General features: G+C 35.9%; 1 protein-coding gene across 1 annotated transcript; it reads left to right on the top strand.

Annotated features, from left to right (window-relative positions):
• Positions 1-2,195: 2,195 nt before the first annotated feature.
• Positions 2,196-3,029, top strand: LOC129809174 (uncharacterized). The gene has a single exon (XM_055858986.1). The coding sequence runs from the start codon at positions 2,196-2,198 to the stop codon at positions 3,027-3,029; it is 834 nt and encodes a 277-aa protein (XP_055714961.1).
• Positions 3,030-20,000: the final 16,971 nt, after the last annotated feature.

Below are 20,000 nucleotides of genomic sequence, written 5' to 3'. Positions count from 1 at the left end.
TCGTTGGCTCCGCGCTCCCCGCTGCGAGCTCGCATACCCCCGCCATTTGATCCTCTATCTAGCCTTCATGCTCCTGCTGCCGTATGTTTAGGTACGATTTTTGATTCATACTTCAGTTTGTTTCATAGTGATCCATATGATCGTTGACGTAATATTCGATGCGAAAATGCCCGCAATGAAATGTCATATTCATTTTTCTTTTATTCTTCTTGAGAAAAAATCACAGTGAAAAAAATGCTGATTGAGCATAACGAAACTCATATCAACAACTTCTGCTCATCAGCTGTGTGAAGATTTAAATTACCTATTTAACACTGGAAGGAAAATTAAGAAATTGTATCACACATGATTTTTATTTTATATGAAGATGATCACATCGAACAGACTGGGCTTTTTTACATTGTCATTGCTTTTTTACTCCTTCATTGCTTTTTTACACGTGGGAAAAATATTCAAAAAATTGCGACATCAAACCAATTTTTGCATCAATTTGATCTTTTTCCGTTCTCTGAGACAATATTCTGTAAAAAGAAAATGATATTTTAGTAAAATTAGCCGAATTTAAATACCTTGAACAAGAAGCAAAAAGCAATTGCCCGGTCAATTGCTCTTTTCTTGACAGTTCCATATCACATAGTCCGTTAACATTCTCTATTTAAATTCACTGTTCGAAAAATGTTCGAACTTGTATCGGCCATCTTTTTGTCAGATGATGTCAGGAAAATTCAAAACAAAGAGTGTTTATTTTAGTGAAAATTTGTGAAATTTAATTAAAAATGAGCGAAAACATTAGCGAAAGTCAACTTCTATACAAAATACATGTGAATGATGTAAAGTACATAATTTTTGAAGATTTCAAGAGTATGGAAATGCGACAAAAAAACTTATTGATGAATGAAAGTGTTTCACTAAAGTGCAGAGAGTTACAACAGAGGATAAGAGAAAGATATGACACTCCTGGAGAGGAGCAGGATTCTCAAGAAACTGCTCGAATCTTCGACGAAGGTGCTAGGCGTATCTTGTGTGCCTATTTCTTACAAAGAAACACAAATGGACCACCGGATGAAGAAGAAGATTGGCAAATTTTCCTGGCAGAAAAAGAAATCATCTTGGTGATCATTGAAAAAATGAAGAACTATGCGATTTCTATAGAGAATGATGAAGAGCCTCGTAGATCAGGGAGAAGGCGGTGGAGAACGCATCCAATATACACTGCAAGAGGCGTTCATAGTTTTTACGAAACCGTCGTTCCTGACCTCAGAAGATTCGGTGAGAGCATTTTCAGTAATTATGTTTAGGGGTGATTCTTTCTTGACCACAGCTATTGTGATACATCGACTTTTTGAAATTTCTCCGATCACACTCACATTTACAGGATAGATGTTGCAAATAAAGTATATAATGTGAATAAAGTATATTATTATTAAAAAATACCCCTAAACTTGTTTTTTTAAACAACTTATTCCTAGACAATTTACAATCCGAAAAATTTTTTGAAAAATGGTTTCCAACCTGGGTTAAAACCGCAGATTGCGAAATATTCTTGGAAATTTTCGGATATGTTCAAAAAATCTTCAAGTTTCTGTAATTTTTTTATTGAAATTTCTCGAGTATTAAGACGCATGCTAGGTAGAAAATTCTTGGAATCTTCAGGAATACTCTCAAGAATTCTTGAGAGCCCATGCAGTTTGGAAATTCTCTAGAATTCCCACAAATTTTTGCATAATTTTGCTTCACACTTATAAAAGAAAAATTCACAAAATGTTCTCAAAAACTTAAATACAAATTTCTCAAAAACTAGTAGAAGTGCTCAAACTTTGCATCTTTTTGCAGCAGCCTACAGATTTGATAATTGCTAAAATTTACTTGAAAATGAAGAAAACTGACTGTTTTTCTGCCTTATGCTGCCTATACATCAGATATAAATTTTTATTATTTTATTCAATATTGTTTGTTTCGCGTTGTGTACTTATATAAAGTTTCGCGGTATAGCTAGCATTAAATAAAATATAAACCTTATTTTTATAGAACCCATCTTCCACGAATACACTAAAATGTCACAAAGGCAGTTTGACTTTCTTCTGGATTCTGTTAAACCACTTATAGAAAAGGATCATACAAGAAGAGGGGATACCATACCTTCAGATTTTAGATTACTTATTACTTTAAGACATCTGGTTGCTGGAGAATCAGTGATGGGCTTGTCACTTGCTTATTTGCTTGGAAAATCTACTGTAAGGGAAATTGTGACGGAAACTTGCAAGGCAATATGGGACGCACTCAGTGAAATTTACATTACTTGGCCGCACGACTTAATGATATCTTCAGAGAGCTGGTATCATCAGAACAATCTTCCACATTGTGTCGGTGCTGTTGATGGTAAGCACATCAGAATCCAGAAGCCTCCGAAGTCAGGTGCAAAATACTTTAACTACAAGAAATTTTATTCGATCTCACTGCTTGCTGTCTGCGATGCGGATTTAAATTTCACATATGTCTGTATTGGGGGTTTTGGATCACAATCCGACCAGTCCGTTTGGACATACTCAGCTCTGGGAACAGCTCTTCAAACAGATGACATAGATTGGCCATGCGAGACTCTTCTTCCTAATTCCGATATATCCTACGGATACTTTTTAATTGGCGATGAGGGATTTCCATTGACCAAGTATATGATGCGCCCATATAGTGGAAGAAACCTTTCGCAAGATAAAACGAATTTCAATCAGAGAATTTCCGCAGCAAGAAGCACAATAGAAAGATGCTTTGGTATCCTGGCCAGCCGGTTTCGCATTTTTCGCTCTGAAATCGCAGCAAATACAAAAAATGTTGAGTTGATTGTTCAAGCCGCCGTTACCTTGCATAATTTCATCAATAAAACCAGAGACAAAAATACTCCTCAAGTATCAGATTTTATGCCTCCAGATTCAAGTTTTAATGATATGCCGTCAGTAAGAGGCCGTACTTCACGAGAGGTTCAAAGTCTAACAAGGGAAGGTCTCGAACCGTGCGGAAGCCGGCCCTTATAAGACATTGCATTTTAAGCTAATTGGGGCACGACAAATTCAATGGTGATAGTCACTAATTTCGGAATTCATCGGGTCACCCGTTACAGGGGGGTATTGCGGGGGTGGTAAATCTTTATTTTGGCTCTAGAAGCCAGATGGTTGGAAATATCGACTTGGGGTCTTCGGGTGACCCCCCTATAAGTTGACCTTAGGAATCTAAATATGACCTTCATTTTCCCCCCACCCCTCCCCTTCTCTTAAAAAACATGTTTTTTTGGGATATCTCGAAAACTACTCGTCCGATAGTTTTCATTGTCAAATATGTTGTAGATGCTATCCAGACGGATATTTCGCCCATACATACCAATGACCTTGAAACATTCCTTCATGACATTTTTCAAGGTCAAATGTATTTAAAGCTTAAAAAATTACTTTTTTCGACAAATTTTATCAAAGTATTATTTTTCAATGACACCAATCGTTTATTTAATAATTATAAACCAATGTAAGCCACTTTAATGTCATAGACACGTTTTTGACATTTATATATACTACAAATCCAAATGTGATTTTAAAAACACGTTGTGTTTACCAACTTCTAATATTGGGTGTTGACTGATTTCCTAAAGTAAGACATTATGGCAATGAAATTTTCAAGAAATTTATGAAATTTTATGAAATTTCATGAAATTTATGAGAATTTACTGGATAATATTTTACCGAGTACTGATTAATAATTTTAAATTTATAACAAAGATTATCGTTTGTAAATGAAATGAAATGGGACATATTAGGAGAAAACCAACTTCCATTATGACAATAATATATTGAATTTCAAGTATATAAAGATCTATATGCAACCATGAACAAAAAAATGCTACTTTCTAGAAGACTTAATTTGAAAAATTATATATTTTAAAGTCATACTACACATCTTTAGAACAAATATACGAATCAATCACAAAACGGTAAAAAGTATACTTTAAAAAAGTGAAATTCAAGTATAAAACGATAAACAATGTGCTACAAACATTTAGCCGAAGTATAAAATGGTAAAAAACACGCTTCAAATACGCACAGATTGAAACACAAACGATAAATGCGCTTAAAATCACGCACAGATCAATCACAAAATGGTCAATGTGCTCAAAATCACGCACAGCCTAATCATAAAACAGTAAATGCGTTCAAAATCACGCACAGCTCAATCATAAAACAGTAAATGCACTCAAAATCACGCACAGATCAATCGTAAAACAGTAAATGCGCTCAAAATCACGCACAGATCAATGATAAAATAGTGAAAGCGTCTAAAATCACGCACAGCTGAATCATAAAACGATGAAAGAGCTTAAAATCACGCACAGATCAATCGTAAAATGGTTAATGCGCTCAAAATCACGCACAGCTCAATCATAAAACGGTGAAAGCGCTTAACTCTTTCGTCTCCTTTGGGACTCTGGGTACCCATGAAAAAAATAATTTTTTTAGACTATTTAGAATCGATAAAATTCCGATTCTTGTGGATGATTACAAACTATAAGGATGTCCAAATCTAGGATATTTTTTGCAGGATCCCAATTAACTCCTGAGCTAAGATATTCTTGGTCAAAAATCTTGAATTTTCGATTTTCTGCTTCCTTGCAGATATTGCGACTTTTTTCATATTTCTAGACCCGAATAAGGAAAAACCTCTCGGGGCCAATAAGTATGATAACTAACAATTACAAATTACATAAATTCGAAAAACAATTTTTTCATAAATTTTCAAAAAACTTGTTCAAAGTTGATGGGTACTCTCGTCCCCAAAAATATAGAGGTCAAATGTAAGGTTATCCCGCCAATGCCCGCCATTTACTTTTTGACACCAACCTTGTAAGAAAATTCAAGCGGGAGCGAAATTTTTGTCAATATGGCCGACAATTTTGACATTTGGCAGCGAAAAAGATTGCTTTCGGGGAAGTTTTTCCTATTCTTCCAGATTTTGGTGAATTCTGATTGTCCAGGAAGTGTTTTTTTGGCTCTTGAGAAAGCTTAATGTGTCTGCAATAACATCCTGTTGAGAGAAATGTGTTTTAAAGTGTTATTGTGTGAAATATTTTGAGGAATCTGCTGGCAAGCAGGAGCTGGGTGTCCTTTTCAGCACTTCCTGGACATCCCACAAGATACTGGTCAATAATTCTTCTTGTTTTAGTGATCAACATTGTAAAGGAGTCATTTGACACGCAAAAATAATTCACAAAATTGATATTATTGGCTTTTGGAAAATTGAAGTTTGTCCAAGTTTCTATCTTTTGCATTCTTTAGGGGACGAGAGTTCCCATGAGTTTTCCAATTTCCCAGAGGCGGAGAAAATTCTTTCTCTACAAAAGTATCATATTTGACCACTAAGACTTACAATAAAGTGAGTTTTACTGAAAATCGTTCGCTGGATATGTTGTGGTCCGGAAAGAGTTAAGATAACGCACAGATCAATCATAAAACGGTGGATGCGCTTAAAATCACGCACAACTCAATCATAAAACGATGAAAGAGCTTAAAATCACGTCGATCAATCGTAAAACGGTAAAAGCGCTCAAAATCACGCACAACTCAATCACAAACTGGTGAAAGCGCTCAAAATCACGCACAGCTCCATCATAAAACGATGAAAGAGCTTAAAATCACGCACAGATCAATCATAAAACGGTTAATGCGCTCAAAATTTTGCACAGCTCAATCATAAAACGGTGAAAGCGCTTGAAATCACGCACAGCTCAATCATAAAACGGTGGATGCGCTTAAAATCACGCACAGATCAATCGTAAAACGATGAAAGAGCTTAAAATCACCCACAACTCAAACATAAAAGGGTGGATGCGCTTAAAATCACGCACAACTCAATCATAAAACGATGAAAGAGCTCAAAATCACGCACAGATCAATCGTTAAACAGTTAATGCGCTTAAAATCACGCACAGCTCAATCATAAAATGATGAAAAAGCTTAAAATCACGAACAGATCAATCGTAAAACGGTTAATGCGCTCAAAATCATGCACAACTCAATCATAAAACGATGGAAAAGCTTAAAATCACGCACAGATCAATCGTAAAACGGTTAATGCCCTCAAAATAACGCACAGCTCAATCATAAAACGATGAAAGCGCTTAAAATCACGCACAGCTCAATCATAAAACGGTGGATGCGCTTAAAATCACGCAAAACTCAATCATAAAACGATGAAAGAGCTCAAAATCATGCACAGCCCAATCATAAAACGGTTTAGATTGCGCTTAAAATCACGCACAGATCAATCGTAAAACTGATAATTCGCTCAAAATCACGCACAGATCAATCGTAAAATGGTTAATGAGCTCAAAATCACGCACAACTCAATCATAAAAGGGTGGATGCGCTTAAGATCACGCACAACTCAATCATAAAACGAAAAAAGAGCTCAAAATCACGCACAGATCAATCGTAAAACGGTTAATGTGCTTAAAATCACACACAGCTCAATCATAAAACGGTGGATGCGCTCAAAATCACGCACAGATCAATCATAAAACGATGAAAGATATTAAAATCACGCACAGATCAATCGTAAAACTGTCATTGCGCTCAAAATCACGCACAGCACAATCATAAAACTGTAAAAGCGCTTAAGATCACGCACAGATCAATCACAAAACGGTGGATGCGCTTAAAATCACGCACAACTCAATCCTAAAACGATGAAAGAGCTTAAAATCACGCACAGATCAATCTTAAAACGGTTAATGCGCTCAAAATCACGCACAGCTCAATCATAAAACGGTGAAAGCGCTTAAAATCACGCACAGCTCAATCATAAAACGGTGGATGCGCTTAAAATCACGCACAGATCAATCGTAAAACGATGAAAGAGCTTAAAATCACGCAAAACTCAATCATAAAACGATGAGAGAGCTCAAAATCACGCACAGATCAATCACAAAACAGTAAATGCGTTTAAAATCACGCACAGCTCAAACATATATCGCTTAAGTTTGCGCTTAATATAACGCACAGATCAATCACAAAACAGTAAATGCGTTTAAAATCACGCACAACTCAATCACAAAACGGTGGAAACGCTCAAAATCATGCACAGTTCAATCACAAAACGATGAAAGCGCTCAAAATCACGCACAGCTCCATCATAAAACGATGAAAGAGCTTAAAATCACGCACAGATCAATCATAAAACGGTTAATGCGCTCAAAATTTTGCACAGCTCAATCATAAAACGGTGAAAGCGCTTGAAATCACGCACAGCTCAATCATAAAACGGTGGATGCGCTTAAAATCACGCACAGATCAATCGTAAAACGATGAAAGAGCTTAAAATCACCCACAACTCAATCATAAAACGATGAAAGAGCTCAAAATCACGCACAGATCAATCGTTAAACAGTTAATGCGCTTAAAATCACGCACAGCTCAATCATAAAATGATGAAAAAGCTTAAAATCACGAACAGATCAATCGTAAAACGGTTAATGCGCTCAAAATCATGCACAACTCAATCATAAAACGATGGAAAAGCTTAAAATCACGCACAGATCAATCGTAAAACGGTTAATGCCCTCAAAATCACGCACAGCTCAATCATAAAACGGTGAAAGCGCTTGAAATCACGCACAGCTCAATCATAAAACGGTGGATGCGCTTAAAATCACGCAAAACTCAATCATAAAACGATGAAAGAGCTCAAAATCATGCACAGCCCAATCATAAAACGGTTTAGATTGCGCTTAAAATCACGCACAGCTCAATCGTAAAACTGATAATTCGCTCAAAATCACGCACAGATCAATCGTAAAATGGTTAATGAGCTCAAAATCACGCACAACTCAATCATAAAAGGGTGGATGCGCTTAAAATCACGCACAACTCAATCATAAAACGAAAAAAGAGCTCAAAATCACGCACAGATCAATCGTAAAACGGTTAATGTGCTTAAAATCACACACAGCTCAATCATAAAACGGTGGATGCGCTCAAAATCACGCACAGATCAATCATAAAACGATGAAAGATATTAAAATCACGCACAGATCAATCGTAAAACTGTCATTGCGCTCAAAATCACGCACAGCACAATCATAAAACTGTAAAAGCGCTTAAGATCACGCACAGATCAATCACAAAACGGTGGATGCGCTTAAAATCACGCACAACTCAATCCTAAAACGATGAAAGAGCTTAAAATCACGCACAGATCAATCTTAAAACGGTTAATGCGCTCAAAATCACGCACAGCTCAATCATAAAATGATGAAAGAGCTTAAAATCACGCACAGATCAATCACAAAACGGTGGATGCACTTAAAATCACGCATAACTGAATCATAAAACGATGAAAGAGCTTAAAATCACGCACAGATCAATCTTAAAACGGTTAATGCGCTCAAAATCACGCACAGCTCAATCATAAAATGATGAAAGAGCTTAAAATCACGCACAGATCAATCGTAAAACGGTTAATGCGCTCAAAATTACGCACAGCTCAATCATAAAACGGTGAAAGAGCTTAAAATCACGCACAACTCAATCATAAAACGACGAAAGAGCTCAAAATCACGCACAGATCAATCGTAAAACGGTTAATGCGCTTAAAATCACACACAGCTCAATCATAAAACGATGAAGGAGCTTAAAATAACGCACAGATCAATCGTCAAACTTTTAATGCGCTCAAAATCACGCTCAGCACAATCATAAATCGGTAAAAGCGCTTAAAATCACGCACAGCTCAATCATAAAACGATGAAAGAGCTCAAAATCACGCACAGATCAATCGTAAAACGGTTAATGCGCTCAAAATTACGCACAGCTCAATCATAAAACGGTGAAAGAGCTTAAAATCACGCACAACTCAATCATAAAGGGGTGGATGCGCTTAAAATCACGCACAACTCAATCACAAAACGGTGGATGCGCTTAAAATCACGCACAACTCAATCACAAAACGATGAAAGCGCTCAAAATCACGCACAGCTCAATCATAAAACGGTGGATGCGCTCAAAATTACGCACAGCTCAATCATAAAACGGTGGATGCGCTTAAAATCACGCACAACTCAATCACAAAACGATGAAAGCGCTCAAAATTACGCACAGCTCAATCATAAAACGATGAAAGAGCTTAAAATCACGCACAGCTCAATCATAAAACGGTGGATGCGCTTAAAATCACGCACAACTCAATCACAAAACGGTGGAAACGCTCAAAATCATGCACAGTTCAATCACAAAACGATGAAAGCGCTCAAAATCACGCACAGCTCCATCATAAAACGATGAAAGAGCTTAAAATCACGCACAGATCAATCATAAAACGATGAAAGAGCTTAAAATCACCCACAACTCAAACATAAAAGGGTGGATGCGCAACGTTAATGCGCTCAAAATCATGCACAACTCAATCATAAAACGATGGAAAAGCTTAAAATCACGCACAGATCAATCGTAAAACGGTTAATGCCCTCAAAATCACGCACAGCTCAATCATAAAACGGTGAAAGCGCTTAAAATCACGCACAGCTCAATCATAAAACGGTGGATGCGCTTAAAATCACGCAAAACTCAATCATAAAACGATGAAAGAGCTCAAAATCATGCACAGCCCAATCATAAAACGGTTTAGATTGCGCTTAAAATCACGCACAGATCAATCGTAAAACTGATAATTCGCTCAAAATCACGCACAGATCAATCGTAAAATGGTTAATGAGCTCAAAATCACGCACAACTCAATCATAAAAGGGTGGATGCGCTTAAAATCACGCACAACTCAATCATAAAACGAAAAAAGAGCTCAAAATCACGCACAGATCAATCGTAAAACGGTTAATGTGCTTAAAATCACACACAGCTCAATCATAAAACGGTGGATGCGCTCAAAATCACGCACAGATCAATCATAAAACGATGAAAGATATTAAAATCACGCACAGATCAATCGTAAAACTGTCATTGCGCTCAAAATCACGCACAGCTCAATCATAAAACTGTAAAAGCGCTTAAGATCACGCACAGATCAATCACAAAACGGTGGATGCGCTTAAAATCACGCACAACTCAATCCTAAAACGATGAAAGAGCTTAAAATCACGCACAGATCAATCTTAAAACGGTTAATGCGCTCAAAATCACGCACAGCTCAATCATAAAATGATGAAAGAGCTTAAAATCACGCACAGATCAATCACAAAACGGTGGATGCACTTAAAATCACGCATAACTGAATCATAAAACGATGAAAGAGCTTAAAATCACGCACAGATCAATCGTAAAACTGTCATTGCGCTCAAAATCACGCACAGCACAATCATAAAACTGTAAAAGCGCTTAAGATCACGCACAGATCAATCACAAAACGGTGGATGCGCTTAAAATCACGCACAACTCAATCCTAAAACGATGAAAGAGCTTAAAATCACGCACAGATCAATCTTAAAACGGTTAATGCGCTCAAAATCACGCACAGCTCAATCATAAAATGATGAAAGAGCTTAAAATCACGCACAGATCAATCGTAAAACGGTTAATGCGCTCAAAATTACGCACAGCTCAATCATAAAACGGTGAAAGAGCTTAAAATCACGCACAACTCAATCATAAAACGACGAAAGAGCTCAAAATCACGCACAGATCAATCGTAAAACGGTTAATGCGCTTAAAATCACACACAGCTCAATCATAAAACGATGAAGGAGCTTAAAATAACGCACAGATCAATCGTCAAACTTTTAATGCGCTCAAAATCACGCTCAGCACAATCATAAATCGGTAAAAGCGCTTAAAATCACGCACAGCTCAATCATAAAACGATGAAAGAGCTCAAAATCACGCACAGATCAATCGTAAAACGGTTAATGCGCTCAAAATTACGCACAGCTCAATCATAAAACGGTGAAAGAGCTTAAAATCACGCACAACTCAATCATAAAGGGGTGGATGCGCTTAAAATCACGCACAGATCAATCGTAAAACGGTTAATGCGCTTAAAATCACACACAGCTCAATCATAAAACGATGAAGGAGCTTAAAATAACGCACAGATCAATCGTCAAACTTTTAATGCGCTCAAAATCACGCTCAGCACAATCATAAATCGGTAAAAGCGCTTAAAATCACGCACAGCTCAATCATAAAACGATGAAAGAGCTCAAAATCACGCACAGATCAATCGTCAAACTTTTAATGCGCTCAAAATCACGCTCAGCACAATCATAAATCGGTAAAAGCGCTTAAAATCACGCACAGCTCAATCATAAAACGATGAAAGAGCTCAAAATCACGCACAGATCAATCGTAAAACGGTTAATGCGCTCAAAATTACGCACAGCTCAATCATAAAACGGTGAAAGAGCTTAAAATCACGCACAACTCGATCATAAAGGGGTGGATGCGCTTAAAATCACGCACAACTCAATCATAAAACGACGAAAGAGCTCAAAATCACGCACAGATCAATCGTAAAACGGTTAATGCGCTTAAAATCACGCACAGCTCAATCATAAATCGGTAAAAGCGCTTAAAATCACGCACAGATCAATCACAAAATGGTGGATGCGCTTAAAATCACGCACAACTCAATCATAAAACGATGAAAGAGCTCATGAAGAAGATCAATCGTAAAACGGTGAAATTTCTCAAGATCACGCACACCTGAATCACAAAACGGTTAAAGCGCTTAAAATCACGCACAGATCAATCATAAAACGGTTAATGCGCTCAAAATTACGCACAGCTCAATCATAAAACGGTGAAAGCGCTTAAAATCACGCACAGCTCAATCATAAAACGGTGGATGCGCTTAAAATCACGCACAGATCAATCGTAAAACGATGAAAGAGCTTAAAATCACGCAAAACTCAATCATAAAACGATGAGAGAGCTCAAAATCACGCACAGATCAATCACAAAACAGTAAATGCGTTTAAAATCACGCACAGCTCAAACATATATCGCTTAAGTTTGCGCTTAATATAACGCACAGATCAATCATAAAACGGCAGATCACACACAGATCAATCATAAAACGCATAGGATTGCTCACAAAACAGTGGAATCTTAATCGTTTTATGATTGAGCTGTGCGTGATTTTGAGCGCATTTACCATTTTACGATTGAACTGTGCCTGATTTTTAGCGATTTCACCGTTTTATGTTTGATCTGTGCGTGATTTTGAGAGCTTACACCGTTTTATAATTAATCTGTGCGTGATTTATGGCACACTAGCCATTTTATGATTGTGCTGTTCATGATTTTAAGGGCTTTCACCGTTTTGTGATTGAGTTGTGCGTAATTTTAAGCGCCTCCACAGTTTTATAATTGTGTTGTGCGTGATTTTGAGCGCATTAACCGTGTTATGATTGATCTGTGCGTGATTTTGAGAGCTTACATTGTTTTATAATTGATCTGTGCGTCATTTTAGGTACACTGACCATTTTATGATTGAGCTGGTCATGATTTTAAGCGCTTTTACCGTTTTATGATTGAGTTGTGCGTGATTTTGAGCGACTCCACCGTTTTATGATTGAGTTGCACGTGATTTTGAGCGCTTTTACCATTTTATGTTTGAGCTGCGCGTGATTTTAAGCTCTTTCGCTGTTTTATGATTCAGCTGTGCGAGATCTTAAGCGCATTAACCGTTTTACGATTGATCTATGCGAGATCTTGAGCGCTTTCACCGTTTTGTGATTGAGGTGTGCGTGATTTTGAGCGCATTAACCGTTCTATGACTGAGCTGTGCGTGATTTTAAGCGCTTTAACCGTTTTGTGATTCAGCTCTGCGTGATCTTGAGAAATTTCACCGTTTTACGATTGATCTGTGCGTGATTTTGAGCTCTTTTATCGTTTTATGATTGAGTTGTGCGTGATTTTAAGCGACTCCACCATTTTATGATTGAGTTGTTCGTAATTTTGGGCGCTTTCACCGTTTTATGATTGATCTGTGCGTGATTTTGAACGCTTACACCGTTTTATGATTGATCTGTGCGTGATTTCAAGCGCATTAACCATTTTATTATTGAGCTGTGCGTGATTTTGAGCGCATTAACCGTTTTACGATTGATCTGTGCGTGATTTTAAGCTCTTTCATCGTTTTTTAATTGAGTTGTGTGTGATTTTAAACGCCTCCACCGTTTTATGATTGATCTGTGCGTGATTTTGAGCGCCTCCATCGTTTTCTGATTGAGCTGTGTGTGATTTCAACCGCTTTAACCATATTTTCATTTGTCTGTACGTGATTTTGAGCGCATTTACTGTTTTGTGATTGATCTGTGCGTGATTTTGAGCGCTTTCACCCTCTTTATGATTTATCTGTGCGTGATTTTGAACGCATTTACTGTTTTATGATTAAGCTGTGAGTGATTTTAGGCACATTGACAATGTTGTGATTGTACTGTGCGTGATTTTGAACGCTTTCACAGTTTTGTAATTGAACTGTGCGTGATTTTGAGCGCTTTCACCCTTTTTATGATTGATCTGTACGTGATTTTGAACGTATTTACTGTTTTATGATTAAACTGTGCGTGATTTTAGGCTCATTGACCATTTTGTGATTGCACTGTGTGTGATTTTGAGCACTTCCACCGTTTTATGATGGAGCTGTGCGTGATTTTGAGCGCTTTCACCGTATTGTGATTGAACTGTGCATGATTTTGAGCGCTTCCACCGTTTTGTGATTGAGTTGTGCGTGATTTTGAGCGCTTTTACCGTTTTACGATTGATCGACGTGATTTTAAACTCTTTCATCGTTTTATGATTGAGTTGTGCGTGATTTTAAGCGCATCCACCGTTTTGTGATTGATCTGTGTGTGATCTTAAGCGCTTTCACCGTTTTATGATTGAGCTGTGCGTGATTTTGAGCGCATTAACCGTTTTACGATTGATGTGTGCGTGATTTTAAGCTCTTTCATCGTTTTATGATTGAGTTGTGCGTGATTTTGAGCGCTTTTATCGTTTTACGATTGATCGACGTGATTTTAAGCTCTTTCATCGTTTTATGATTGAGTTGTGCGTGATTTTGAGCGCTTTTACCGTTTTACGATTGATCGACGTGATTTTAAGCTCTTTCATCGTTTTATGATTGAGCTGTGTGTGATCTTAAGCGCTTTCACCGTTTTATGGTTGAGCTGTGCGTGATTTTGAGCGCATTAATCGTTTTACGATTGATCTGTGCGTGATTTTAAGCTCTTTCATCGTTTTATGATTGAGTTGTGCGTGATTTTAAGCCCTTTCACCGTTTTGTGATTTATCTGTGCGTGATCTTAAGCGCTTTCACCGTTTTATGATTGATCTGTGCGTGATCTTCAGCGAGTTAACCGTTTTACAATTGATCTGTGCGTGATTTTAATCGCTTCAACCATTTTATGATTGAGCTGTGCGTGTTTTAAAGCGCTTTCACCGTTTTATGATTGATTTCTGGGTGACTAAAGCAATTTCACTGTTTTATGATTGAGCTGTGCTTGACTTTAAGCCCAGTCACCGTTTCATGATTGATCTGTGCGGAATTTTAAGCTATTTCACCTCTTCATGATTGATTTGTGCGCGATTTTGAACGCATTGGCCGCTTTATGATTGAACTGTGCGTGATTTTGAGCGCATTAACCGTTTTACGATTGATCTGTGAGTGATTTTAAGCTCTTTCATCGCGTGGTTTTTAACGCCTCCACCGTTTTCTGATTGAGTTGTGCGTGATTTTGAGCGCTTTCACCGTTTTATGATTCATCTGTGCGTGATTTTAAGCGCTTACATCGTTTTATGATTGATCTGTGCGTGATTTTAGGCACATTAACTATTTAATTATTGATCTGTGCGTGATTTTGAGCGCTTACACAGTTTTATGTTTGATCTGTGCTTTTATGATTCAGCTGTGCGTGATTTTAAACGCTTTCACTATTTTATCATTGATCTGTGCGTGATTTTGAGCGCATTTACTGTTTTACGATTGATCTGTGCGTGATTTTGAGCGCATTTACTGTTTTATGATTGATCTATGCGTGATTTTGAACGCATTTACTGTTTTATCATTAGGCTGTGCGTGATTTTAGGCACATTGACCATTTTGTGATTGATCTGTGCGTGATTTTAAGCGCATTTACCGTTTGTGTTTCAATCTGTGCGTATTTGAAGCGTGTTTTTTACCATTTTATACTTCGGCTAAATGTTTGTAGCACATTGTTTATCGTTTTATACTTGAATTTCACTTTTTTAAAGTATACTTTTTACCGTTTTGTGATTGATTTGTATATTTGTTCTAAAGGTGTCTAGTATGACTTTAAAATATATAATTTTTCAAATTAAGTCTTCTAGAAAGTAGTATTTTTTGTTCATGGTTGCATATAGACCTTTATATACTTGAAATTCAATATGTTATTGTCATAATGGAAGTTGGTTTTCTCTTAATATGTCCCATTTCATTTCATTTACAAACGATAATCTTTGTTATAAATTTAAAATTATTAATCAGTACTCGGTAAAATATTATCCAGTAAATTCTCATAAATTTCATGAAATTTCATAAAATTTCATAAATTTCTTGAAAATTTCATTGCCATAATGTCTTACTTTAGGAAATCAGTCAACACCCAATATTAGAAGTTGGTAAACACAACGTGTTTTTAAAATCACATTTGGATTTGTAGTATATATAAATGTCAAAAACGTGTCTATGACATTAAAGTGGCTTACATTGGTTTATAATTATTAAATAAACGATTGGTGTCATTGAAAAATAATACTTTGATAAAATTTGTCGAAAAAAGTAATTTTTTAAGCTTTAAATACATTTGACCTTGAAAAATGTCATGAAGGAATGTTTCAAGGTCATTGGTATGTATGGGCGAAATATCCGTCTGGATAGCATCTACAACATATTTGACAATGAAAACTATCGGACGAGTAGTTTTCGAGATATCCCAAAAAAACATGTTTTTTAAGAGAAGGGGAGGGGTGGGGGGAAAATGAAGGTCATATTTAGATTCCTAAGGTCAACTTATAGGGGGGTCACCCGAAGACCCCAAGTCGATATTTCCAACCATCTGGCTTCTAGAGCCAAAATAAAGATTTACCACCCCCGCAATACCCCCCTGTAACGGGTGACCCGATGAATTCCGAAATTAGTGACTATCACCATTGAATTTGTCGTGCCCCAATTAGCTTAAAATGCAATGTCTTATAAGGGTCGGCTTCCGCACGGTTCGAGACCTTCCCTTGTAAGAGATACTTACAAAATCTATCTAATGAATAATTGAGCAACGAGCGCCGATGTTTCTTACTTGCTCATCACGAGTCATTCCCTTAACCGCTAGAAGGAACCATACATCAGTCGCCATATTTTTCTTTATAACATTAACCAAATCTTATGACTAGGTGAAAATAGGAAAATACACTGCATTGAAAACTGCTATTTCACTTGGACGACTAAGCTCAGCTTTTCTCACCATGCCTCTTACTCATTTCTGCAGAAAACTGTTCAATATGTGCCGAGGGTTCAACATCCATCTCACCAATACTTAAAACATGTCAATAAGAGATTTTTTAGAATCCAGTAGATTTAAAAAACAGAAGTTGAAGTTTAAGTATTTCTATAAATATAATAAATTTTCAAATATCCATAAGAATGAGCAAATATTATCTTAAATTAATAAAGCAAACTTTATTTATTAACCAGACACTTTGTTTTCTTTATTGAATTTGTGCATAAAAACACTCAAGTCTCGGATTAATTTTAACAATGTATTGGGAGTATAACCTCGCACAAAGTCATCAATTAAAGAATTTATAAAAATCCTCAAGTCATCAGTAGAAACTGATCCTTCAGTTTCAAAATTAGATGGTCCTTCGGAGTTTGAATTGTCGTGTGAAATTTGAATCGTCGATTGATTGTGCAGCATTTCCAATTGATTCCCACGATATCCAACCTGAATTGCTACATCTTTTTTGGTTCTTTCTTCAGTCATCGGAAAACTTGTTGATCTTAGACGTATTGGATAAAGATCTGAATTTGCATCAATGGAAACAAATTCCGGGGATGCTGTTTCTGGAACTTGCGAAATTGGATCAGGAAGTTCATTTGAATTCTGATCATCGACTTTAGGTGTTAATTGAAAGGATTCTGATGATGGCACTAAAGACAAGCATTTCTCTTTTTCAGATGTAGAGGGTTCTTCGCTTGACTCACATTTTGATTTCTTTGCGGGCACTTTATACTCGGTATAAGCAAAAGATTTTAAGTCAAATTTTATCGTCTTTGAATCTTTATTATTGGTAATCTTCCTCTTAATTGCAGAATCCTTCATGTTTTTGTTCACATTCATCGTGCTTTTCAAAAAGTCGCATGCTTTGTACCACTTCCAGGGTTTTTTGCAATCCTCGGTTGAAGATGCTTCGTCACTTTCAGATAAATCGTCAATGCCATCACCACTTCGACCTTTCAAAATCTTCTGCTTTCTTACCTCCTTATGGGATTCATTAAATTTTCTCTTAATGTAATGTATTTTTTGGTCCAGTAATTTGACTGAAAATGATTATTTTTATATTGAAATTTATGGAAACATACGTTCTTCTTTATAATATTTCCCCAGTATATCTAAATCTGAAAAGAGGCTACGCTTTGAAATATCCAGTCACAAATCTTAGTAAATGTAGAGCGTCAACTTTGATTTTCTTTTCCCTATTTCTGTGTTTAGTATTGATTGAGGTGATTTTTTTAACTTACAAATCCATTTTTTATGATTTTGCACACTTATTCCAGATAATATTTAGAAGGGCTTAAACACGGGATTTTTCACAAAAATATATTTTGGAGAGTGAAACGTGGAGAATTTATAAACAGAAAATTAAAATTCCAAGCCCAGAGAGCACCAAATTCTAACCGATTTCAATACAGCTGAAAACATGTGTATTTTTGCTGATCGGCTCAGCAAAAAACATGCTGAAAACGCTACTTTTTTCAGCTAATAATGTGTTCGCTGGGTGTTTGATTCAGTATTACACTCATCTACTAAAGAGATAAACTACTCGAACTAAAGAGATTAATCAACTCGTAAATTAATCGTAAATTAGAAAAAAAAACAATTTTTGAGCAATGTAATTCAATTATGGGTACTTTACTGATGATTAATTCGAAAAATTCAAAAAGGCCAATTTACGGGTATGGATGAAAAATTTACCTGATCGCTCTTCAAAACCTTTAAAAAATTAAAAGAAATCATAGAAACCATTTTGAAGGAAATTCCACAAAATCTTATGTCATCCAATAGTGTTTGCTTGTGTTGTTTAACTACGAAATTTGTATTTATTGACAAATTTGACTGAAAATTCCATCATTACCTCCCAGAACTAGAATTTGAAATCAAATTTACACGAATTTGGAGTTGGGTCACGTTAAGAATCACACCTACCTTAAGCTAATCAAGGATTATAACTTTTTTTTTTAATCTTCGACAAATCTACCATGAATTGTGTTTATCACTTCGATAATACACAGCAATGACCCCCTATCAACACTGAGTAATTCCTTACCGCTTATTTTGAGCTTTTCTGCAGAGGCTTCTAGGGCTCCTCTGTGGCGCAGCTGATATTTTTTATTGGAGATATCGTAGAGGAGGCTGTTCTCTCGCATTTCCTTGATAACAGCCATGAGAATTCCTTCCTAGAATATTAAAGACCCCTATTTTATAAGTTCTATTCACTGTTTATACAAATATTTACCTCTTTTTCTTCGCTTTCCATTTTTTTTTGCACATCACCCACATCACAATAATCGGCCATTTTTTGACAAAGTGAAATGTCACTTTTTGTTTATTTCGAAATTTTCGATATTTTTCTTACACTAGAGGCGCTGCGATCACTAAGTTCCCGATGCAAAGGACAATGAAGGCGTCATAGTGATATTTCTGATATTTCCATTGCTTCTTCGAAAAGCAATGAAAAAGGTAAAAAGCCTAGTCTGTTCGATGTGGATATAGCTCAAAAAGTTTAGTTGAGATTTTCAAGCGTTAACATTTCTTATCTGGAGAATACATATTCTGCATAGTAAAATCCAACAATTTACTCATAATATAGTTCTGTGGAAAAATGTTTTATGGATTTGTTAATAATTTATATATATAATTGGTAAACAAAACGACACGAGAATGGAAAAGTAGAGTTCATACATAACATTTTTACATAACGTAGGGAAAATAGGTTTTACCTCACGTTCGTAGAATAAATCTGGTGAAAACGGATTTTATGTTGAAATCAGATGAACAATAATGGATTCAGATAAAAGAAGATTTTCATTTGACAAAATAATTTTATTTCAAATTTTCTTTTACTATTATTACAAAATACACCTATATGAATTAATATACTAAATATATTTAAATTAACAAGTATTTTAGTGTTTAACAAGTATTATTAGAAAAATATGCTTAAGATATATGTGTATTTAACCTTAACTGTTTTTTAATCCAACTATTACAGGAGAGAACATACAACAATATAAACAAAACTCCATAATTGATATGGATCTCGATCGGAATTGCATGTTGCATCTATTGATTTCCGGTGTCACTTTTCTGTTAAATGATAAAAATGAATTCACAAGATTTATTCGAAATTAAAAACTTTTCGAAAACTTTGATTTTATTAAGCTAATAAGTTACAAAAGATGGGCAATATAATTGAGATTTAATTCATAAATTCGAGAAAAAAGCATTCCTATTTATAGTATTCCGTAGTTGTTTATGATAATTTAAAGGATTTTAATAGTCGTATTTATTCTTCTAAAACAACAGAAATTAATAAAGATAAAGTTGTTAACATATTCTATAATAAAAACGAATCACATTTCTTCTGTATTAAAAGTGTGAAAGATTTTTTCAATTATAAGTACCAATGCGATTCATGTGAATTATTGCACAATAACAATCATATGAGGACCTTATTGCAAAAACCCTGTATCTTTTGTGTCAGAGCAAAAAAACT

Source organism: Phlebotomus papatasi, unplaced genomic scaffold (genome assembly GCF_024763615.1).
Source record: "Phlebotomus papatasi isolate M1 unplaced genomic scaffold, Ppap_2.1 HiC_scaffold_395, whole genome shotgun sequence".
NCBI classification, from domain to species: Eukaryota; Metazoa; Arthropoda; class Insecta; order Diptera; family Psychodidae; genus Phlebotomus; species Phlebotomus papatasi.
The sequence above is the reverse complement of the archived record's forward strand: the minus strand, read 5'-3'. Positions and strand labels throughout refer to the sequence as shown.

What these genes read in the sequence shown, in the direction of transcription:
- LOC129809174 (XM_055858986.1), top strand. Translation starts at nt 2,196, where the DNA reads ATGGGCTTGTCACTTGCTTATTTGCTTGGAAAATCTACTGTAAGGGAA.